The 25,922-nt window shown below is 38.2% G+C and overlaps 1 protein-coding gene across 11 annotated transcripts in view; it reads left to right on the top strand.

Moving 5' to 3' along the window:
- Positions 1 to 25,716, top strand: part of ntm (neurotrimin) — a 1,038,813-nt gene extending 1,013,097 nt beyond the window's left edge. For 4 of the 11 annotated variants that reach the window (XM_062961402.1, XM_062961406.1, XM_062961397.1 and 1 more), the window contains 3 exons: positions 9,227 to 9,262; positions 20,530 to 20,562; positions 24,145 to 25,716. In XM_062961402.1, the coding sequence (XP_062817472.1) occupies positions 9,227 to 9,262; positions 20,530 to 20,562; positions 24,145 to 24,245 (170 nt within the window). In that variant the 3' untranslated portion in view covers positions 24,246 to 25,716. The remainder of the gene's footprint in view (positions 1 to 9,226; positions 9,263 to 20,529; positions 20,563 to 24,144) is intronic. The other 7 variants (XM_062961403.1, XM_062961407.1, XM_062961398.1 and 4 more) reach the window with 6 other exon arrangements.
- Positions 25,717 to 25,922: the final 206 nt, after the last annotated feature.

Below are 25,922 nucleotides of genomic sequence, written 5' to 3'. Positions count from 1 at the left end.
GTAAAACTATACACAAAGTTTTACTGTACAAGACAAACAGACTTGCAGACAATGGACACAGGACTTGACTTCTCAGCAGACAGCAGAACTGAACTGAACTTATGCAATCAGTAATGCATACACACTTGTGTCTGGACACTCCCCAGTTCCAGCCACACATCAAGGTCAACACAGCTTCTCAGCAATTAACTCTTTCCAGACTATAGCACACTCTGGATGATGCAATCAGTATGCAACACAAACCAAGACACAAATTGCATTTAAACACTATCTATAAACAAATCCCACATTAACAGTTCTCAGCCTGTGGGTCCCCAGATGTTTTGGCCTTCACCTCCCAGAAATCCTAACAGCTGTGAAACTGGCTGGGACTTCTGCAAGTTGTGGGCCAAAACACTCGGGGACCCACAGGTTGAGAACCACTGCAATAGAACAAGGTCTTTTGAATTTTACTACCAACAAGACAATGAGAGGCTTATACCTCCTGATACGATCATCAGCACAAGGCAGCATTTATGTCTGTGTGCCTGTGTGTACACGGTGTGTCTTCCAAAATGGGCATATGGTTCCAACGTGCTAAGAAGAAGGCTCGTCAAGCCAACCCTGACCGGGACCGCCTTCCACCTGGAAACCGATGTCCCCACTGCGGTAGAGCATGCAGATTTATTTATTTATTTACAGTAGTTATATTCCGCCCTTCTCACCCCGAAGGGGACTCAGGGTGGATCACATTATATACATATAGGGCTAACATTCAATGCCCATACACACATAGAACCAAGACAGACGCAGAGGCAATTTAACCTTCTCCTGAGGGGATGTTCGATTCTGGCCACAGTGGGGAGCAGCTGCATCATCATCCACTATGACGGCACTTCCTCATTCCAATTAGTTAAATTTGCCTCCCCACTTTATAAGTGGTACCTTATTTCCTACTTGATAGATGCAACTATCTTTAGGATTGCTAGGTCAGCAACAAGCAGGGGCTATTTTTTATTTTTTTAATTGACGGGTGCTCACCCCGCCACAGGCTAGCCTCGAACTCATGACCTCATGATCAGAGTGATTTATTGCAGCAGTCTGTTCACCAGCCTGCACCACAGCCCGGCCCCAGATTTATTATTTATTTATTTATTTATTTATTTACATCACTTTTACCCCGCCTTTCTCTCCGAGGAGACTCAAAGCGGCTTACAGTGAATGGCAAAAATTCAATGCCTAAAAACAATGTAAAAACAACAAGTCATATAAAACAATCTACAAAACAACAGTTCATATAAAACAGATACCATTACAAAATAAAATCACATTATATAAAATTTTAAGAATATCCAAGATTAAAATCCAAGAATAGGTCTCTTCAGCCACCTAAGAACCCACCCCCAAGACCCCATAGATGGGAGACCATCATCCTCGAACTACGAGGGATCGCCTAACTAACTATGGTTCTATGACTCCCCCACCCACATGGTAGATGGTCACTGGACTCGGATGCTGTAGTTTTAGATTTTGATTATCCTTGCTTCCTTTGTTTCTGTCCCTGGGATCTGATTCTTTTCAGAGTTTTGAAATCCCTTCCAGGGGTGCCATATGGATTTCACCCATGTGCTTATCTCAGCATTTCAGATCACATCAGATTATGACTCAGGATCAAACTAGATGTTATATGGCAGGTGGTATAGCAGTCTATTGACTGGGTTATGCTGCGGTTGAATAGCAGCATAAATGATGTAGTAGCTGAGCCAAGGGCTCTGGCTGTTTCATACTCAAAACTTCTCCCACTCATATCTTTAGTAGGAAAATGACAGAGACAATATTTAGTAGGAAAATGACAGAGTGAAAAGGACTTCTGCTGTTCATACCTTCTTCCATATTCAGTGTTCATTTAAAATACCTACATATTGGCAGACTTTTATCTTTTCTTGGTATGACATCTTGGTTACTCTTCACAACCATAATTTCACTTTTGTCATCTTGCTAGTCCCACACAGAAGATGGCTTCTTGTTAAATTGTGGAGTGTACAGCAGAGGATAGACGAGAGTTTGAACGGTAATGTTAACAAGATAACTTATCTGGAAGATGATGCAGCCATGCTCTTCTGATGGCTTTGGGTTTAAGTTGCCTACCTTTGTGTACATCTCAAGCTTGAAAAATGTTACTTTGAAGAAGTGCAGCTTTCAAAATCCTCCAAACCGCATGGCCATTGGGAACAATGCAACATTTCTAAACTCTGGAAAAATATGTAAAAATTTGTGTATTTGTGTGCATCTATACACACCAGTGTGTGGAAGTGTGTATACCATTCAATAGATAGACCATTCTCTACACCAGGCATCCCCAAACTAAGGCCCGGGGGCCGGATGCGGCCCATCGAAGCCATTTATCTGGCCCCCATGGCACAAGGGCAGAAGGGGGTTGGGCTAAATGATCCAAGGGGTCTCTTCTCTTACAACCCTATTATTATTATTATTATTATTATTATTATTATTATTAACATTGAGGCTGGGTGGCCATCTGTCAGGGATGCTTTGCTTGTGCTTTTGGTGCACAGAGGCAGAAGGGGGTTGAACTAAGGGTCTCTTTCAACCCGCTTTTTTATTATAAGTATGACACAGCAAACAAGATAGATCTGCTGGATTTCGTTTCACAAAATCACAAGTCGAACACTTCCCAAGTGTCTAGGACTGTGTGGTGTATTTTTGGATGATGCATGCAGATCCCAGTAGGGTGGCCTTCTGCAGTTGGCAGATCGTAATTTTGTCAATGTTTATTGTTTCCAAATGCCGGCTGAGATCTTTTGGCATGGCACATTTTTATTATTATTATTGTTATTGTTATTATTATTATTAACATTGAGTCTGGGTGGCCACCTGTCAGGGATGCTTTGCTTGTGCTTTCAGTGCACAAAGGCAGAAGGGAATTGGACTGAATGGCCCAAAGGGTCTCTTCCAACCCTCATTATTATTATTATTATTATTATTATTATTATTATTATTATTGACACAACAATGTTGTATGACACAGCAAACAAGATAGTTATGCTGGATTTTGTTTCACAAAATCACAAGTCGAACACTTCCCAAGTGTCTAGGACTGTGTGATATATTTTCGGATGATGCGTGCAGATCCCAGTAGGGTGGCCTTTTGCAGTTGGCAGATCGTTGTTGTTGTTATTATTATTATTATTATTATTATTATTATTATTATTATTATTATTATTATTGCTCAATGGCCAACTATAGTCCGGCCTGCCAACAGTCCGAAGGATCGTGAACTGGCCCCCTTTTTAAAAAGTTTGGGGACCCCTGCTCTACACAGTGGGTAACTACAATGCATTAATGTCATTCATATTTGTATTCTGAAATGAATGTGTTCATGACTAATTTATTCTTTTTTGCCACAACATCCAAAAGGCTTATGATAGTCCAAAGAACATTGAAAGCAAACAATAAAATAGCATAGTAAAGCAGATAAGACTGTTTAGCTACTCCTACCAGCTGTATGGGTCAGCACTGAAAACAGCTCTTCTGTGTCTTACAACATTACTAAGAAATGACTGGACGATGGCTTTGGATAATCACTGGTCAGAAGCAGCTGTGTGGCAGTTGCTGGGAATGTATCCCATTAGCACTATTATATGTTGAACAAGCTGTAAATGCCAGACACATACTTGTGGTTTGGGATGAAATAATAAGAGGGTGGATTAAGGGAAGAAGCAGACTCTTCAGTGTGTTGAGCCCATGTTATTGTACAAGCAGTAGGGTTGCATTTGGTGTCCGTGTCCACACTGGGACTCAACATGATGTTCAGTACTTATAGTTTGACTTCTGATGACATCTTTGCCATTGCATACATCACCATATTATATCATACAGCCTTGCAAAAAAAAAATCAATGTATATGCTCCCAGAGGCCTGCATAATCCCCACCCCTGCTATAAATATTAAGACCTAATAGTGACATCATAATTAGGATGTTTAACTGTTAGATGGGGAAAACATGGTAGTGAACGAGTTAAATTCTAGCGATATCTAGTCTTCAGTTGTGGATTTCAGTTTCCAGGTGAAGAAAAACACCTGCATTTCAAGGCCAGAACATTTGTTCATCCTGCAACGGCTTTTACTTGTCTCTCTCAATCTTACATTGTGACACAGCATATGAGGCCAATCTTGAGGCTGTGGTATATGCCACTCACTGACATCAATAATTGTCACCTGCACTGATGGATTGCCATTTCCCCAAAATAATGAGGTGAAAATAGAATGGGCTTTGAGAATGTCAATGCAGTTGCTTTTATGATCTCTGAATATATACTGTACCGATGGCAACAGGATGGAAACCTTGGTAGAACTTGGTGCAATCACTGATGCCATAGGTTTGCATCAAAATTAGCATCTGGGGACCGTCCTGGGACAATCTAGTGACATGTGGTCCATACTGTTCCTCAGTGAAGGTATTTCCAGAATTTATCAACACTGTACTTCTTACTTTCTTTAACTGGGGCCAGGTTCTTGTTTAAATCTCTCCATCACCAGTTATTATGTAACTAAAGTCCATAATAAAAGAAAACCACCATTCTGTAAACTGTGGAGAGTCTTAAAGCAGCCCGGCACAAGGACATTGCTCGTAGAAGGAGAGTTGGATGATTGAACTACATCAGAGTCCCGCTATACGATCCTGTATTAATTCCAGTCTTGTAAATCACATTCTTCCTCTCTTTACTACTCTCTCACAAGTCCTTTTGTCTGACTACATAGTAAACTCTGCAGGACTTTACTTCTGCACTATGTAGTGCCTGAATATAAAAAAAAGAAACTAATTTAATAAAAGGTCTCTTGTTGAGCTATAAAGTTCTAGACTCAAGTGTCATAAGGGGAAACAACAGACTCAGTATCTTGCATAAGTTGTCCTCGAATCAATATCAAAGAGCATGGCAAGGTCCCTGAGATGTCATGATGTCAAAGGTGGCATGGATATTTGCCTGCATAGAAGAGAATCCTGAGCCTCTCATTAATCTTTATTGATGGAATAGCTGTGGTTATCAGTTGTGAATAATGCATTCCTTCTGAAACAATATGATTAGAGGTAGGGAGTTATTTTTAAAGGTACAGCTTCCAGGATTCTTCAAATATGATGGCCAGTGGCCATGACGGCTGGGGGAGTTGTAATGCAAAAAGTAAATTTTCTGAGCTTTGAATGCAGCTTACACGTGAACTGCAAAGGGCAATGGTGAACAGTGGTCTCAACCTGTGAGTCCCCAGATGTTTTTGGCCTACAACTCCCAGAGATCCCCGCCAATTTACCAGCTGTTAGGATTTCTGGGAGTTGAAGGCCAAAAACATCTGGGGATCCCAGGTTGAGAATCACTGATCTAGAAGAATGTAGACTAGTAGACCATCCCCACTGCTGAATTATATCAGTTTGACACCACTTTGTGGAGCCTCCGGTAGCCTAGGGGATAAAAGCCTTATGACTTGAAGGTTGAGTTGCTGACCTGAAGGCTGCCAGGTTCGAATCCCGCCTGGGGAGAGTGCGGATGAGCTCCCTCTATCAGCTCCAGCTCCATGCGGGGACATGAGAGAAGCTTCCCACAAAGATGATAAAAACATCAAAACATCTGGGCGTCCCCTGGGCAACGTCCTTGCAGACGGCCAATTCTCTCACTCCAGAAGCAACTCCGGTTGTTCCGGACATGAAAAAAAAACACTTTGTGTACCATGAATTCGTGCGATTTATAGTTTGTTTTAGTACTAGAGCTCTCTGACAGTGAAAGGACAATATCTCACAACACTACAAATTCTGGAGTCTCATGCCATTTTTGAATGTGGGCATAGCTTAAGACTGGACTGTACTTATCCAAGGCCTAATTCTGACCTTGTCACAGTCATGAGTTTGCTTGGTGATCTTAGGCCACCTACTGATCCCTTCTTCTGGGTGATTTTAAGGATTATTCCAGGAAATGCTTTGAGCATTTAGAAAGTACTGCAAACGCAGGGAAAATACCTACTATCTCAGTCCATTCCACTGATGCAAAGATGTAGGGGTTTTCTATTGTTTCAACAGAATTGCCATGATACTATGAATGTTTAGGGATTCAGGGTCCATTGAACTTGAATCAGGTAAGAAAAAGTTGGGCCGAGTTTTTAGTTTGAATCAAGGTACAGTAGAGTCTCACTTATCCAAGCCTTGCTTATCCAAGCCTCTGGATAATCCAAGCCATTTTTGTAGTCAATGTTTTCAATATATCATGATATTTTGGTGCTAAATTCGTAAATACAGTAATTACAACGTAACATTACTGTGTATTGAACTACTTTTTCTGTCAAATTTGTTGTCTAACACGATGTTTTGGTGCTTAATTTGTAAAATCATAACCTAATTTGATGTTTAATAGGCTTTTCCTTAACCTCTCCTTATTATCCAAGTTATTCGCTTATCCAAGCTTCTGCCGGCCCGTTTAGCTTGGATAAGTGAGACTCTACTGTAATGCAAAGCCAAGTGAGGCAAGACAATGTTGCTTAAAGTCCAGGTACTGATAAGACAAAGTAGAGTCAGGCTAGATTTGCACTGCCATATAATGTAGTTTAACTTCACTGCATTATATGGGCATACAGTGAACATATAATCTAGATTCAAACTGCATTATATAGCAGTGTAGATCCAGCCTAAGTCGAGGCAAGAGGTCTAGATGGAGGCAGCAATCTAAAAAACAATGTAGGAATATCAAGTTTGAGATTGAAAGAGATGAGGCTCGAATGAGTCTTCTGTTGAAAAGCACAGCACAGCAATAGAGAAATGAGAGCATGGAAAAAAAACAAGTTACAATAAGTACACTTAATGGGGAACAAAGAAGCTAAAATGGAAAATGTAACAAAAATGACATAGCGTAGCATACAAAACATAATGTAGTAAATTAAAATCAGTGCACTGAGCGTGTTTCCAACCAAAATGGTCTTCATCAGCAGTTACAAAGTGGCATAGGCATAATTATAATAAACTCCCAGAAGGCTGGCAGCACACAGCCTTAATGTTTTGTTGCAAAGCTTTAAATTGCATTACCCCAAAGGGAAGGTCAAGAAACAAATCTCAAATCCTGATGTAAAGGCAAACCCTGACACGAGATATCTTCAATGAGAGCTGCAATTACGTTGACACTTTTTTTGGTTCTAATTTTGTGTTTAATGCATTTATAGACATTGTGTTTTCCCCTTTACCTTCCTCTGTACTGAAGGTGGCTTCAGCCACAAAGAGCCCAGCAGAGCCCTTAAAAGAACTTCGTCTCCAGTAATGTAATACTCTTCAGTTATTTTTATTTTTTTGGGAGGGGGAGTTAGTTTGAAGTTATAGTAGAAGTTAGCTTGAAAAGTTATAGTAAAATATATTTCTTCCAAGAATTGGGGCCTTTTGTTGTTGTCTTTGATACTTCTTTTTCCTATATGTACCTTATGGCACACACTCATCCCCTGAAGATGAGGAATTGGCTTATTCCCCCAAACATGGGAAATTTGATCCTAAGGGTTCTGGCTATTTAAGGGCATAGAAAGGAATGGCATTGCCGTGTGTTTTCACTGAATCAGTCTTCAAGAAGTGAAATGCACTGAGGAGGTTGTCTCTCCTTCCAATGACTTATTTTGCAATTAGTAGGTCTCCCCTGTGACTTCATGGGGTTTGTATGTTTATGTTGTTAAATGGAATATGGTGTTAATTGTAATAGCGACATTTAAAAAATAGGAAATAAGGTGTTGCGAGACAGGAACTGAGAAATAAAAAAATGGGGCTATGATATTATGGCTTCTGAATTTTGCAATTAGCAGCAGACTAATATCTAGGTGTCATATATAACGATTTTACATCTGACAATAATATTTTATATCTTGTAATAAGCATATTATGGTATTGTGCATATGTGTATGCACATGCATGCGTATGTATGTATATGTGTGTGTGTGTGTATATATATAACTGTACAGTAGAGTCTCACTTATCCAAGCCTCGCTTATCCAAGCTTCTGGATTATCCAAGCCATTTTTGTAGTCAATGTTTTCAATATATCATGATATTTTGGTGCTAAATTCGTAAATACAGTAATTACAACATAACATTACTGCATATTGAACTACCTTTTCTGTCAAATTTGTTGTATAACATGATGTTTTGGTGCTTAATTTGTAAAATCATAACCTAATTTGATGTTTAATAGGCTTTTCCTTAATCCCTCCTTATTATCCAAGATATTCGTTTATCCAAGCTTCTGCCGGCCCGTTTAGCTTGGATAAGTGAGACTCTGCTGTAACATGATTTTACATCTGACCATAATATTTTATATCTGTGTAACAAGCATATTATGGTATTGTGCATATGTATATGCATGTGCATGTGTATGTATATATGTATATGTATATACATATATATACATGTATATATATGTGTGTGTGTGTGTGTATATATATATATATACACACACACACACACACACACACACACACACACATGTATATGTATATATGTATATGTATATAGTATTGTACATTATTTGGCATTTGGTTCCACAATAGAACCTGTGCTTTTTGCACTATCAAAAGTTAGCAAGACAGAATGGTTAGAGAAAGGTGTGATGTAAAAGGAAGTGATATTTTACTCCCATTTATTTCCTTACCCTCAATACTTTCTGGCATATTTTCCTTTCTGAATAGAAATAGAAATGACTGGGAAAGGCCTCCAGAGAAGGAAAGCAGCAGAATGGGAAGGAACTGGGCATTTCCTCTCCTACCTATCTTTTTCTACTCTGTAAAAAGAATCAAGTTGTTCTACTATTTTGCTTCCCTTGAAGATTACTGCATGAAATTGGGCCTGTCTCTAAGGCCTTCAGTAATGTTCTTCTTAATACAAGCCAACAATATGTGATGACAATAATATCAAAATCAAATATGTGATGTGTAAGCCATGGGGCAGCTTATATGATGTCTCACTTCTAGATACAACCCTCTGATAAGGAGGGCTCTTTTGCAAGGCTGGCATCATGGAGTCATCCTTCCCATCTTCCATTCATTCTCCTCTTTATTCACTTTTGGAGAGTGTCTGCTGTTTTCTGACACATCCATTCACATCACCACCACCCCACTCGCACACACATTATGTTCATGGAGTAGCAATTATGAGACAAGATATTTATTTTTATTTTATCTTCATTTTTTTTCTCTTCCATTGTTTCCTCACCTGGTTTAGAAATAAGTGAGCCCACAAGCTCAACCTTGTTCCAAGGTCAGTATTGTTCTTGCTGTATGTCACATCTTCTCTGCCTCCCCCAATTGCAACCTCCCTGTCCCCGCCATCACTCATTGTTATACATTGCCTGTTTCCCTGTCCAGTTTGCATGGAGGATGGCACCACTTCCTGCTGGGCAACCAAAGGGAGTTCAGGTTCGATCGGTCTCCTTGTCTCCATCATGTCATGTCTGATATGTCAACCCAGTGCTTCAGAGCTATAGCACCCAGTTCCAAATCTCCTCATTGTTCCAGATAGAGGCTTGAATCCTATTTGTTAGTCTCATCTAAACCTTGTGAAATCCTAGGCCCCTTCCACATAGATGAATAAAATCCCACCATTTCTGCTTTGAACTAGTATAGACTCAGATAACCCAATTCAAAACAGATATTGTGGGATTTTCTGCCTTGATATTTTGGGTTATATGGCTGTGTGGAAGGGCCTCTATTCTTGAATGTTGAATTCATAGATAAATTCCCTTGTTTCAACCGACTTACACTAGTTGGGGCTAGTAATAGGATTCAGGATATTAGGTGCAGTATAGCTTCCAATTATTATTATTATTATTATTATTATTATTATTTTATTTTTGTACCCCGCCACCATCTCCCCAGAGGGACTCGGGGCGGCTTACAGATATAAAACCAACATACAATAATATCAAATAAAAAACACACAAATAAATTTAAAAGGCATTAAAAATCACAATCATTATAAAACACTTGAGAAACACAGCAATAAAAACATAAAATGAGCTGGGCAAAGTGCACTGAGTGGAACTTGTAAACAAGAAGAAAGTTAAGGTGCTACAAGGTCATGGGAAGAGCCTTGTATAATAATATTATAATAATAACTTTATTTTTGTATCCCGCCACCATCTCTCCAAAGAGACTCAGGGTAACTTAGGTGGGGTCAAGCCCAGTCAGACATAGTTAAAAATATAGCACAATAAATTTATAAAAACAACATCATAGAACAACATAAAATAACCATTCACAAACAACCAATAGCCTGACATGGCAAATAAGATTAAACTCGGGCAGGCAGGGCTGGTGTAATACAGTTGCAAGGACAGGGCTTATGGATAAAGTTCAGGAGCCAGATGATAAGTTAAGGGTAGAAGAACAATATCAATTAAAACATAATGACTATAGGGCAGGAAAGAGTAGAAAAGTTCAAAGAATCTAAGCATATATCTAATAATAAGAACAATGCTAAAGATCAGCAAAGGCCACAGTTTTTGTAATTCCATAAAGCTACAATTACAAGTATGCTCAGTTATAAAACAATATATTTGTAGAGTAAATGGGCTTATATAGACTTATAATTGTTGGAACAGTCTGAAATTTCCAGTATCCACCTTGTCGTTTTCTTTCCTTCCAATTTATAAGACATTTGGTCTCATTCCAGGGTCAGGGTCAATGTCAAAGCTTAGGAAAGCTAATTTTGTCAACCACAATTCCCCAAATCCCCCAACCAGCTAGTTGTTGAAACAAGTGGCTTTCTCAAGCTATACCAGCTGGAGGTTGACAGTGTTGATCAATGCTTAGAAGCGGCACCATGCCAATCAGAAGAAGAGCTGCTTCTCTTCTTCGTGGAATTAATCTCTTTGTAGCTTTTTGCTGTTTAAACTGTGTCGCGAATGCTGCTATTGCCATTCTTGCACCTACCAGGCAGACCAAATGATCAGAGGCACCGCTTCATCACTATTCTGGAGGCAAAATCAAATTCCGTTTGGAGCCGTTACAAAACACATAAAAAGGATCTAGAGGAATTGGTGGCATAGCGAACAAAGGATAATTGTCAGTAGAAGGAGATGTGGAACTGGCAGGAAGTGGCCCCAAGTTGCATCATTGGCAAATGGAGATGAATGGTTTTTGGGAAGAAGCATGCACCAAGACCAGGTGTTTAAACAGATCCAAAAAATAATAAGCTAATGGAATGCAGGTGAGGAAGAGTCTTAGCAATCAATCTCAGCCAGCTCTCCAACCTTCCATCTTCATTGAAGAAACTTGACTGTAGGAATGGACCTTAACATAGCCTTGTTCCACAGACTTCCATCCGATTTCATCCCTGATTGCAGGAAATGTATGTGGTTTGTCTCCCTGTCAACCTGCATTCCCTTTCCAGAATCAACACTGAAATGCAGCTGCCTCATTTAACAAAAAAATTGGAACTGATTTATTAACTCATCTGTTCTTTCTTTTTTTCTTTTTCTTTTTCTTTTCTTTCTTTCTGTTTTTCCTCCTGCATGGCTTCCCCGTGTGTCTCCTCCTCATGCCTCCCTACATTCTGCCATGTAAGTACCACCGGCTTATATACCAGCTGTAGCAATGTTGAAGTCTTTTCTGTGCTAAGGGGTTGGTCAGGAGAGTGGGGAGATGGGCAGGGTCCAGCAACTGATCCCGGATAATACTCTTTGGAATTCACCACGGTAATGGAGCATCCAAAGTGGAAGCTGGTTGACTGCTTTAAACATAGCAATGGGGAGAAAAAATATTCACCCCAAACATGCATGAGGAAGAAATGTGTATTCACCACCTTTTTTCACTCGTGAGTGAAAAATCATAGTTCCTGATCATGAAGGCTGCACATATAGATAATGCTGTTCTGTTCAGAGTGTAACTCAGTACTCACGGAGAAAGTAAAAATGAATATAATGAGTTAATGTGCTCCCCTCTTAATGTGGTGATTTTAACATTATACATTCTGTATGTGATGTATATCAAACATACAGCAGGGGAGCCTGGTATACAATTAGATAGGAGCAGAAGGAAATGATTATTATCATGCGCTCGGTCCTTTCTGTTACTCTAACACAGGGGTTCCCAAACTTTTTAAGCAGAGGGCCGGTCAACAATCCTTCAGACTGTTGAGGGACCGAATTATCATTTGGAAAAAAAAATACAAACAAATTCTGATGCACACTGCACATTTCTTATTTGTAATGCAAAAACAACAACAACAAAAGAACAATACAATATTTAAGTATAAAAACAATTTTAACTAACATACATTTATCAGGATTTCAATGGGAAGTGTGCTCCTGCTTCTGGCCAATGAGATAGTCAAGTTAATTAGGATTGTTGTTGTTGTTGTCGTTGTTGTGTTCCTTTAAGTCATTTCAGACTTTGGGCGAGCCTAAGTCTACAATTTATTTATTTATTTATTTATTATTTACTACATTTGTATCACACCCTTCTCACCCCAATGTGGCTTACACATTAGATGTACATACAATATATTATATTATTAGCATAGCACAATATTAGCATTATATATTACTATATTGAACTATATCAATATACTGTAATATTATTAGTAATATGTAATATATAATATATAATTAATATTATTATATGGTATTATCATTAGTGTTATATTGTATTACATTATAATATTATTATCAATATTATACGTATATACAATATATTATATTATAAAACTGAGGGTGGGGGCCAGGTAAATGACCTTAGAGGGCCGCATCTGGCCCCCGGGCCTTAGTTTGGGGACCCCTGCTCTAACATGTTGTCTACAGTCCAGTATAGTACACCAGAACAATGGTTTATAATAGTTGGTATTAGCCAGGATTCTTTCTGATAATTTCTTAGTGGTGGGTGGATAGTGGGTGTGTGTGTACAATTTATAGTGGATTGAGCCATTTACATTAATAATATCTTTTTATTTGTATTTGTTTCATTGGTCACTAGAAACAAGGAAGAATGTGGCCTGTTTTGAGGGGTATCCTAAATAATATCTTTTTATTTGTATTTGTTTTATTGGTCACTAGAAACAAGGAAGAATGTGGCATTTTTATCCTACTTATTACATTCTTGTGTACAGGAATGAGTTTCGATTTTGTGCATTTCCAACATTTTTACACTCTGTAATTTTTTTTCTTTCAACAATTTTCTTTGAGCAAAAATGGTTGTCCTTGTGCAAAACATTTTTTGCAGGAGAAAAGAAAGCGTTTTCCACATTATGTGTTGTTTTCTCTGCAAAATGTTGTTCTTGTCACAAACAACAGAACATTCAAGTGTTGCTGCAGTTATTTTGCATCTGGTTATTGAAGGATCTTGGATTCTGACTATTACCTTTGAGGCACGAAATAGTTGTTGGGAGGGAGCTTTAGGGGCTGTCGAGATGTGAAGTTTGGACCCTGCGGAAATAGGAAAGGAATGCCAATTTCAGTAATGCTCAAGAAGGGATGCACACAAGCAGAAGGGAAACTTACAAATGTGTATATAACTAACTAGATGCTAGCCTATAAGTATTCAGTATATATTATTAATATTAGGAGTGGCTCATCCCTACTCTTGATCTAAGTTCTTTTATTACGAGGGTTTAGAGCAGGGGTCCCCAAACTAAGGCCCGGGGGCCGGATGCGGCCCATCGAAGCCATCTATCCGGCCCCCATGGCACAAGGGCAGAAGGGGGTTGGGCTAAATGACCCAAGGTGTCTCTTCTTCTCTTACAACCCTTATTATTATTATTAACATTGAGGCTGGGTGGCCATCTGTCAGGGGTGCTTTGTTTGTGCTTTTGCTACACAAAGGCAGAAGGAGATTGGACTAAATGGCCCAAGGGGTCTCTTCCAACCCTCTTTATCATCATCATCATCATCATCATCATCATTATTATTGACATTGAGGCTGGGTGGCCATCTGTCAGGGGTGCTTTGCTTGTGCTTTTGGTGCACAAAGGCAGAAGGGGGTTGGACTCAATGGCCCAAGGGATCTCTTCCAACCCTCGTTATTATTATTATTATTATTATTATTATTATTATTATTATTATTATTAACAACATTGAGGCTGGGTGGCCGTCTGTCAGGGGTGCTTTGCTTGTGCTTTCGGTGCACAAAGACAGAAGGGGAATGGACTCAATGGACTCTTTCAACTCTCTTTTTGTTGTTGTTGTTGTTGTTGTTGTTGTTGTTGTTGTTGTTGTTATTATTGCTTGGTGGCCAACTATAGTCCGGCCCTCCAACGGTCCGAAGGATTGTGAACTGGCCCCGCATGACTTTCTTTGTTGATCTTAACAAGCATTCCAGCCAAAGACATGTGTGGCTGTATGTATGTATGTATGTGTATATATATATATATATATATATATATATATATATACACACACACACACACACACACACACACACACACACACACAGAGTTTCACTTATCCAACATTCACTTATCCAACGTTCTGGATTATCCAACGCATTTTTGTAGTCAATGTTTTCAATACATTGTGATATTTTGGTGCTAAATTCGTAAATACAGTAATTACTACGTAGCATTACTGTATGTTGAAATACCTTTTCTGTCAAATTTGTTGTAGAACATGATGCTTAATTTGTAAAATCATAACCTAATTTGGTGTTTAATAGGCTTCTTCTTAATCTCTCCTTGTTATCCAACATATTCGCTTATCCAACGTTCTGCCGGCCTGTTTATGTTGGATAAGTGAGACTCTACTGTATGTATGTATGTATATATGAAACTTTCTGCTAGCACTAAAGGCTAGATACTTGCCCATTGTTGATGTTGTTAATGTGTAATCATATAGACTCACATTTCTACAAGAGCTACTTAGGACTTCATCACATGAGGCTTGGACTCCATCCTAGGACGCTTCCAGGATGAAGCCAAGACCAAGCCCATCGGAGCCCAACACATGACATAGGGATACTTCCAGGAGGGCTCCATCCTGGAAGCATCCTAGGACAGAGTCCTGAGAACATAGGTGGCTACTCGTGTTCTTGTTAGATAAGCTGGGAATAGTGTGGGAGAAGCCGGGTGGTGACACTTTTCCCCGTGTGATGGAGAAGGTGGCAATATGGGTTATGCGGGGCGCAAGACAATGGTTTCCCCTGCTGCCCACATGTTTGCCCTGCTGCCCCACAGATGCCCCTGATGTCCCACGGCTTGAGGACCTCAATGTGATGAGATCCTGAGAATTTCTCAGAAGGGCCAACACTGATGTGTTCTGGCTTTGCAACTTCCTAGTCTTTACTCTTACGGCTCAAGGTGATTCTTTAAGAACTAAACTGAGAAGAATGGTAAATGTTAGCCTAATATACATTTTCTGCCATCTCTATTTATCAATAGGAACTGGGGCATATGAGAGCAAACAAAAATATGACATAGCAATTGTCAGCATACTTGGATTGTCCATGGTCCTAACAAAAGATCTTGCACTGTACTATCTACTGTGTTGGTTTGCTTATAAAAGATACAGAGTGTTAAGTACAGCAAAACCATTTTTCTTTACAACAGTCAGTCTTTTGGAATTCTTGGTAATCCGATCTTAAGTATTTGTGTCAAGGTCCAGCTAAAAGACCAGTAGTCTTCTAACTAGTATTGCAAGGGTGGGAAGATATCACTTCTGTGGTTTTCTGCTTTCCCAAATAAAAAACCCAGCTTATACTCGAGTATAAGCTGACCAGAATATAAGCCGAGGTAACTAACTTTACCACAAAAAAACTGGGAAAACATTGACTCCAGTATAAGCCGAGGATGGTAAATTTCAGAAATAAAAATAGATACCAATAAAATTACATTAATTGAGGCATCAGTAGGTTAAATGTTTTTGAATATTTACATAAAGCTCTAATTTAAGATAAGACTGTCCAACTCTGATCAAATCATTATTCTCATCTTCTTCAATGTAAATGTGCTTATGTATCCTTTTAATAATAATTGAGTGAAATAATACCTGTAATAATAAGAGTAATAAATATAGGAAAATAATACATGTAATAATAAATAGAGTAAAATAATAAATGCAATAATAATAATAATAATAATATCAGAGTGAAATAATAAACGTATTAATAATAATAAAAATAGAGTAAAATAAATGCTCAAATTTAAGATAAGACTGTCCGACTCTGATCAAATCATTACCTTCATCTTCTTCAATGTAAATGTGCTTATGTATCCTTTTAATAATAATAATAAGGTACAATAATACATATAATAATAATAATAATAATAATAATAATAATAATAATAATAAATACAGGAAAATAATACATGTAATAAATAATAGAGTAGAATAATATATGTAATAATAATAATATGATCAGAGTGAAATAATAAATGTATTATTAATATTTATTTATTTATTTATTTATTTATTATTACAATATTTATATTCAGCCCTTCTCACCCAACAGGGGACTCAGGGCGGCTTACAATAAAACACATATATAAAAATTATACAGTGCAATATAAATCAGTTAAAAAATTAATAACTATTATTATTTTATTATAGTAAAAATAGAGAAAAATAAATGTAATAGTAGCAACAACGAGAAAAATAATAAATGTAATAATACCAATAATAATAGAGAAAAATAATAAATGTAATAATACCAATAATAATAGAGAAAAATAATAAATATACCATATATTCTCGAGTATAAGCTGACCCAAATATAAGCCAACCAGGACCCTCACCTAAGTATAAACTGAGGGGGGCTTTTTCAGTCTTAAAAAAAAGGGCTGAAAAACTAGTCTTATACTTGAGTATATACAGTAAATGGAAGTGGAGTAGAACACTGTCAACCCTCCTCATTCTTTTATCTGCAGGATCCCTGCAAAAGTGGAAAAACATGAATAAAAAAACCCAATTCTTTTCTTAACCCAAAGTAACACATCTAGAGCCTCCTGTCCTCTGGTGGAAGTTGACTACAGAGTTGCATTGGAGGACCTAGGCATTTCTAGAAAGATAAAATTAATGAAATCCATTGTAATCAAATTCATATTAAGTTAAACATGCAAATTTGAAGGCTGATCATATCAAGATCCCACCAAAAAAAGAGAGGCCTACAGCCTACCTAAAACCAATAAGATACAGGGTTCCTCTGAGCTGAGATTTCCTTATCAGAGCTGAATTGGCAAATGTTTCATGCATAAATTCACTCCTGGTCACCTTCTCCCCTTCCTTGACTGGACTATTCATCATTTCAATATAGTGACTGAGGGAGAGCTATTTTGCTATATTTTGCCATTAAAGAACTGAGAGAAAGAAAGACTTGCAGATCTACTGCAGTTTACTAGACCCAAGAGAACTCTGCCTGGGGCAGAGCAGCAAATACAATAAATAAAGGGAGCAATAACACTGCAGAAAATGTGTGAAGTCATTAGTGCATACCAACGTTGCATGCAAGAGATGAAGAATCTCAGCAGAAGTTTGACTTTGGGCTTCTGTATCTCCTCCTTCTGAACATCCAGAGCAGCCTCACCGGCTGTGGATCTGTCTTTCTTATTCCCTATGGAGACCGCTCATCTTTCATCTCCCCAACATTAAAACCATTTTAATGAAGGCATCGGCACTCAAGAAAAATTGTTTCCTGATTACGGTCTGCAAGCTTCACAATGATTGTCGAGCCAATTTATTAGCAAACACAGAAGTGTGGTAAACTCTTAACATCACAGAAGGACAATTAGTAGTTATCAAAGGCAAGTGTTTCTCCCTCAAGGCTTATGGGGAGTTATGGGGAGGGGAGGCTTTGCATCAGAAAGAAACATACACATGCTTGCACATATACAAGCAATGATAGATCCCATTGTTCATCTGTATTGCAGGGCTTCATGTCAATAAGATTTGTATAAGTGTTGAAATAACAAATATCATTTATTCAATAGGTCTACTTTAGTTGAGACTAATAATTGGATTTAGTCCCAAATCGTTATTTTATTCCCTCCTTTTAACTCTTTCTTCTTTCTTCTCTTTCTCTAATTGTCTTTCACTTTCTCTCACACACACACTCAACAAAGGCACTCATGGTTGTATCTTTAGAACTGTTTCTGCTACTACCCTGTTTCCCCGAAAATAAGACATCCCCAAAAAATAAGACCGAGTATAAGCTTAATAGCTAAATATAAGGCCTCCCCCAAAAGTAAGACCTAGCAAAGTTTTTGTTTGGAAGCATGCCCGCCGAACAGAACACCAGAGCATGCAGGATTGGTAAATATACATACCATAGATGGTTGTACATGGAAATAATGGTAATAACAAGAAATTCTTTTTAAGATTCACAGTTTGTTTGGTTATGCTGGTTTGTGATGACAACTACTGTCCAGGATATAATGAATGTTCATTTTTTAGTTCAACAATAAATGTGAATTCTTCTTCATGGAAAAATAAGACATCCCCTGAAAATAAGACCTAGCACATCTTTTGGAGCAAAAATTAATATAAGACACTGTCTTATTTTCGGGGAAACACGGTACTTGTATTGCATTCATACTGTATGTTGCTACAATCAAAGAAATTCTCGTGAAAAGAGAGCACATTTCTCTTAGTTTACACCAAGTCCTTGGTGATGCTGTCATGACAGACAGGATGGGCAATTTGGCTGAGATCATATTTCACAAATTTGATTAGAATCAGAATGGTTTGTGGTGTTGTAAATCCCGTGAATAGAGAGTAGAAAAACCAACAAGAAAATATCTTTTTTTTTTTGCTCCAAAAGATGTGCTAGGTCTTATTTTCAGGGGATGTCTTATTTTTCCATGAAGAAGAATTCACATTTATTGTTGAACTAAAAAATGAACATTCATTATATCCTGGACAGTAGTTGTCATCACAAACCAGCATAACCAAACAAACTGTGAATCTTAAAAAGAATTTCTTGTTATTACCATTATTTCCATGTACAACCATCTATGGTATGTATATTTACCAATCCTGCATGCTCTGGTGTTCTGTTCGGCGGGCATGCTTCCAAACAAAAACTTTGCTAGGTCTTACTTTTGGGGGAGGCCTTATATTTAGCTATTCAGCAAAACTTCTACTAGGTCTTATTTTTCGGGGATGTCTTATTTTCGGGGAAACAGGGTACTACTACTATTAATACTACTACTACTTGTTGTTGTTGTTATTATTATTATTATTATATACAATGTAATTGCAAATTAAACTTTTCCCCTTATCACCAACCACACACACACACACATACATACATACATACATACATACATATACCAAATCAAAGTCTGCAGTACATTTTTGGACCAAATTTGTCAAATATTTTGATTATTCCATGAATTCAACCACATTGATGCTGATGTGAGAGTCACCTTTTCCTTTCACCCAAAAATGTGCCTTATGCTTTCATTTCCATTTGTTTTTGCATTATTCACTCATATTTTCAATTTTATTTCCTTGTCAGGAGCGACTTGACAAACTGCAAGTCACTTCTGGTGTGAGATAAAATTGGCCCTCTCTGCAAGGACGTTGCCCAGGGGGTGCCCAGATTTTTTACCATCTCATGTCCCTGCATGAGAAGCTAGAGCTGGCAGATGGGAGCTCACCCCACTCCCCAGACTTGAACTGCCAACCTTTTGGTCAGCAGTCCTGCTGGCACAAGGATTCAACCCATTGTGCCACCGGGGGCTCCTATATTTTCAAACAGGCTCTTTAGAATGGAAATAAAAGTTTTGAAACACTGAATGTGGTTAAAAGTGAAACTGATAGATTTCCCCATCCCTAGTAATGTACACAAACTGGAACTTTTCAAATGAATGTGATTCATCTGATTTAGGAGGGGAAATGCCAATCTTTTATGGGGAGAGCAGTGACGACTGCATTCAGCCCCTTCTATTCTCTCACTAATAATAATAATAATAATAATAATAATAATAATAATAATAATAATAATAATAATCTTTATTTATACCCCGCCACCATCTCCCCAACGGGGACTCGGGGCGGCTTACATGGGGCCATGCCCGGAACAATACAATATAACAAAATATAAAACAACACATCATAACACAATTAAACAATACAATAGATAATAATATACATAATACAGCACGAAATCAGAAAAGCAATAAAAACCAGGGCAGGCCACATGAACACTAAGTTAAAACTCGGGGTGAGAAAGAAATAAGCATAAAAACCACGGGGAACAGGATCATAAGATAGTGGTACAGTCTAGAGGATAGATATTGGAGGAGAGCAACAAAAAAGAAGTATATGACAGTTACTCTCCAATTATTGGATGGATATACTCACTACGTATATCCATCCAATTATTTCAACAATGTTGAATTTGTTTAAAATCAGATTCTCATAATAGGACCTAATAAATGCTAAGAAGAGATAACATGTCTAAAACATGAGAAGAAATCAAAACTCTGAATCACCTAATAAGACCAAAGAGGCACAAAAGGGACCAAAACTGTCCAGCAGAAGAAGGCTTTCTTTTGCTCTCTTTTTTTCCTTATTGATAATTTGTTCTTTAATTTTATAGCAGAGACAACCGCTGTCCAGACACCCTGGAAAGGTCAGTAAAACCCTGCTAAAGCTTCCCCAAGTTCTGATTGTGAACCCCAATCCACCCTTCTGTATCCTTCCCTTGCAGCTAAGCTAACATCAAGGGATTGGTCCTCCATAGGTATAAATGGTCTCTTCCCAGCTTCCTTATGAAATCCCTTGCCTCTTCTTTGCTGCGTTCCCCGGAAACCTGCTAAACCTGCTTCCAAAGAATCTACCTTGACAATAAAACCTCCCCTGTAGCCAGCCAACTTCATTACAGAATAATGTGCCTCGTCCTCATTTCTTGCAGCTTAACATGTGCTAGAAACCTCTGCACAGCTTTCGCTTTTGTTTGCTGTGTGCCTACCTACCCTTCCCTTTTTTGCTTTGGCATTTCCCCAAAACTCTTTTTAACATTCTTTATACGACCTGTCTATGATGTGCAAAGTGTGGAAGTAGCTTTCCGGTCTACCTTAATTCAGAATCATAGGTCTGCTTTGTGTACTTACTTTCATCATTCAGTGGCTCCAATATCAAATGATATTTATTTATTTATTTGCAGTATATATATTCTGCCCTTCTCACCCCGAAGGGGACTCAGGGCGGATTACAATGAACACATATATGGCAAACATTCAATGCCAACAGACAAACAACATATATAGACAGACACAGAGGCATTTAACTTTTTTTTTTCCAGCTTCACGATTCCGGCCACAGAGGGAGCTGTTGCTTCACTGTCCAGTAGTGGCTGTACTTCCTCATTCCTTTCCTCGTGTTTTGCTGGCAGTTTTATGATGTTGTAAATTAGTTAAATTAGCCTCCCGCATAAAGCGTACCTAAATTTCCCTAATTGACAGATGCAACTGTCTTTCGGGGCTGCATAGGTCAACAGCAAGCCAGGCTATTTAATGGTCGGGGGCTTAACCCGACCCGGGCTTCGAACTCATGACCTCTCAGTCAGTAGTGATTTATTGCAGCTGGTTACTAGCCAGCTGCGCCACAGCCCGGCCCATGATACTTGGCTGTATTAGTGGATGGATGGACCTGAACATTTACAGTGGTGCAGATATGAATACTTAGATGCCTCTCAATGCTTCATGTTGCGTTTTCTGTCCAAATCCCTTAATACGTTCAGGGGAAAGCTATAAAAATATGTTGCAACAAATCCCTCCCCCCAAAAAAAGGCATACGTTTTGAAAATGGAGATATCTAAATTATTATCACTTGTACATTTTAATGTTTGCATTCACCATGTTTGGTTTTTTTCTGTTTTACTTACATCATCTTTACATATTCTTCCACTGTTCCAGTTCAAAAGGGACAAATCCGATTAATTCTCTGTCATATGACTTTTCCAGCTGCTTTAACAATGCCCCAGTCTCTCTTTCTTCTTCCCACTTTCTCCCCTTATTGTCTATGTACAAACTGTGCTCAAAGTACAAAAATAGTTTGGACTCAGTCAGTGGAAAGGAGATGCACTGAACTCAAGTCAGCTTTCTGCACAAAGAATACAAATCATAAGATCATGTATCACCATTTATATTTTGGTGTGGGTAGGGACAGTGTTCAACATAAAAGAAGAAATGGCTTGGTGAGCTCAGACATCTTTTTAAAAAATGCAAAGCCTACAGTTATTTCCCATCGACGTCTGCTTAGCCTTTATGAATATAAATAGACCAATCTTACAGATGTAGGCATGGGTCGTCTGCAATAAATTTGGGAGAATCTGTGGGGGGAAAGGCATTTCACTGGTATAGAAACACCACCAATAACAGCACTTTGCATGTCTTAATGGTCCAAACCTGGAAGGAAAACTCAGCAGGGAATTCCAGGCCAACCATTTTCAGCATACTTTGTTTTTGTTCTCATATGCTCTCAATGGATAATCTTTTTTATCTGGGAAACCCATTGAGCATGATTGTTGATCATTTTGGAACATTGCTTGCCTCTAAAAGGATCTCAACAAATGTTGGAGATATGCCAGGCAGGGTTGTTCTGGTTTCTGATTTATATTGAGATAAGTTGTTATGGCAGTTTAGTACTTTGGCAGATGTTATGCAAACCGATGTGCAACAGCTCCCTATGGAATGGGCAATTCCAACCCAACAGGCCACTTAAGAAGGAAAACACTCTGAGACACTGTGTTTGCTTTGAATAAAGGAAAGCAGCACTGAGATGGTTTAGTGCAGTGATGGCCAACCTATGACACGCATGTCAGCACTGACACGCCTAGCCATTTTTGCTGACACGCTGCCTCATGCAGATTGATTGGATGACTAATGTCTTTTGTGGCCAAATTTGGTGTGATTTGGTCCAGTGGTTTTGTTGTTTACTCCATGGGAATTATGCACATTACATATACACACACACACACACACACACACACACACACACACATACACACACACACACACACATACACACACTAGCTTTGCCCAGCCACGCATTGCTGTGGCTTATGCTTTCAGAGTGTTGCTCTTTATTTACTGTCCTGATTTTAGAGATTATATTGTTCTGTATTATTATATCACAGTAATTATTACATATTAAATTTATAATCTTAGATTATCTGATTAGAACTGGATTATATGAAGCCCCTTCTACATAGCTGTATAAAATGCACACTGAAGTGGATTATATGGCAGTGTGGAGTCCAAATAATCCAGTTCAAAGCAGATAATCTAAGATTATAAATGGGTTATATGGCTGTGTAGAAGGGCCTTTAGTCTACACTGCCATATACTGTAATCCAGTTCAAATTAGATAATCTGTATTTTATAGGCAGTGTGGAAGAGGCCTAAGTGAGGCCTAACTCTGCCTTTCCCCTGGGCTGAGTGGGTTGCTAGGAGACCAAGTGGGCAGAGCTTAACCTTCTAACTGGCAGCAATTGGATAAAAAACAATTATTCCTCTCCCTCTAATTAGGACTTTATTTTTCTTTTCTTTTTGTTGTATGGACGTAGAGGCATGGATGAGGGGTTGTGCTGCCAAGTTTAGTGTTTCTGGGATGTGTAGTTTTGTTGTTTTGTCCTAGGCCGAAATTTCATTACCCTTTTATATATATAGATTATATATTTTTGTTACTTAAACTATATATATTGTGAAATTAAGGGTTTTTTCTCTCGAAGTGACACACCACCCAAGTCATGCTAGGTTTTTTGGTGAATTTTGACACACCAAATGCAAAAAGTTGCCCATCATTGGTTTAGTGGGCTTTTGAATCCTGAGTTTCTCTGACTATAGTTCTGCATTTGTTTGGCTAGTAGTTCTCCAGCCAGACACACTTCAGATCTTTACAGCTCCAGCTTGAAATGCTGTTTCAAGCATTTCTATCGACTCATGTAAAAGTTGGGATACTGAGGCTGTCTCTTTGTTGAATATTTTATGGCAATTCTATAATATTTCTTGTTGGGGGTCCATAGAGTGTGAAAATGAGCTTCAATTTTGCTCAAGATCTGGAGCTATGGATGGGTGAGTGAGACTGAACCCAACTGTGGAAATTGAAATCGTTTTTACAAGGATGGCAGTTGTTGGGGGTGGGCATTTTCTTATTAAGTTAATTGTTGCTGATCCCATTTGTTGAAATGGTGCCTCTTATCTTTTTCCAGGGCCCGGAGCAGTGCATGATGGCAACAGTGGTGGGTCAAGAAGAGCTGTCTGTGTCTGGCTTCTCCCCTTCCTTCTCCTACACCTGCTGCTCAAGTTTTGACCCTTCAACTGTGGCACTCAACAAAAGGAAAAAGAAGAAGAAAAAGTAAAGAAGAATATTAAATTTTTTAAAAAAATAATCAGAATAGTAAAGAGAGTATATTATGAGGAAATCTTGAGGAGAAAGAAAGGAAGTTTGAAAAAATAAACACAAGAAAAGTCCATATTGTTCTGCTGATGTATCAACACAACTGAGTGCTGTTTTATTTCTAATTTTTCCCCATTTTTCCTGATATGGACACGTATACAGCTGTTGGGGACCTACCAGTTCATTTGGCTGAGTGACCATTGCTCCCCATTTTTTTCACATTAAATCTTAGCAAGATATCCGAGTCCTTCCTTCCTTATCTTACATCCCTTCCTTCCTTTTCTTTCCTTCCCTCCATTTGTCTTTCCTGTCTTTGTTTCCCCCTGAACTTGACCAACTCTACTAAAGGGAGGATTACAATGTCAGCTGCCTTGTGCGCAACCCGTCATGGCTTTCCTCCTCTGATTCTCTTCCTCTCACAGACTGCACTGTTATCTCTTTAATCACAAAGTACAACACAACAACTACAGATGACAACCGCTCTGGCAAAATGCAACCACAAGCGACAGCAAAAGGGAAGGAAAAACAACAGCAACAATAACACCCAATTGTTAAGACACGGAATCATTGTACTACATGGATATCATGGATAATAAGGGATTCTGATTCATTATTAATTTTATTAATTATATTTTCTGATATGAGCCTAGAACTGTTAGTTCATAAAAAAAATACAAAAACAAACAAAAAATGGGGGGAAAGAAGTTTATTAAGTATTAAAAACAAAATGAATAGCGGGATTCTTAACTAGGAGGTGAACGGTCAATATCTCCAGTTGTTTGTGTGATCTGTTTAGATGAGAATGGAAAATGTCCAGAAAAGAAAGAGAATGCAAGAATGAACAAGCACCAGCTCCACCAGCATTACCAAGTCTCCATTCGTTGTTCTGGTGTTAAACTCAAGAAAGGTTTCCGCTGTTTTCATACTGTTTGGAAGTGCAAAGGTTGATGCTCACTGTATGTTGAGTTAGATGGATATGCTTATTCTTTTTTATGAGCTATATATATATATACAGTATATATATATATATGTATATAAATACATACATATATACATATATAATATTATTATTATTATTATTATTTGTTAGCATTCTAGCACATTATTTCTCAGCCGGGTCCTTCTTCTGACATTACTGCATGCTGTATATGGAGTTAGCTGTGTATTGGTCTTTTCAGACAAAAGGGTAGAGTTTTATTGGTAATTGTGTAATTAATTCCTGACTCTTTCTTTTTCTTGGCCTTCCCGTGGGTTATTTACATGTTGAAGACATTTATAAAAAAGAAGAGAAAAGAAAAGAAAAAAATATATAATTCTGTAGTGTCTCTTTCCAGATTTGGATTTCTATGAGGAGGGGTACTGATTATTAAAACTGATACACATGCTTCGTTTTCTCTATTCTACACAGCTTCAGTTAGGAACATGAGAAGGACACAAACATGAAATAAAAGAAAATTAAAGTAATAATGCCCAGAATTCTTTATCACAGAGTACAATATGCTATTTTGTGAGGACAGCGGCATTCCTAGTGTCCCAGTACACAATGGAACCAATGTGTATCCAATGCGCAACAACTCCAATGTGCATTGA

The sequence above is a fragment of the Anolis carolinensis genome, unplaced genomic scaffold (assembly GCF_035594765.1).
Source record: "Anolis carolinensis isolate JA03-04 unplaced genomic scaffold, rAnoCar3.1.pri scaffold_8, whole genome shotgun sequence".
Lineage (NCBI taxonomy): Eukaryota > Metazoa > Chordata > Lepidosauria > Squamata > Dactyloidae > Anolis > Anolis carolinensis.
This window is presented reverse-complemented; position numbering and strand designations above follow the sequence as displayed.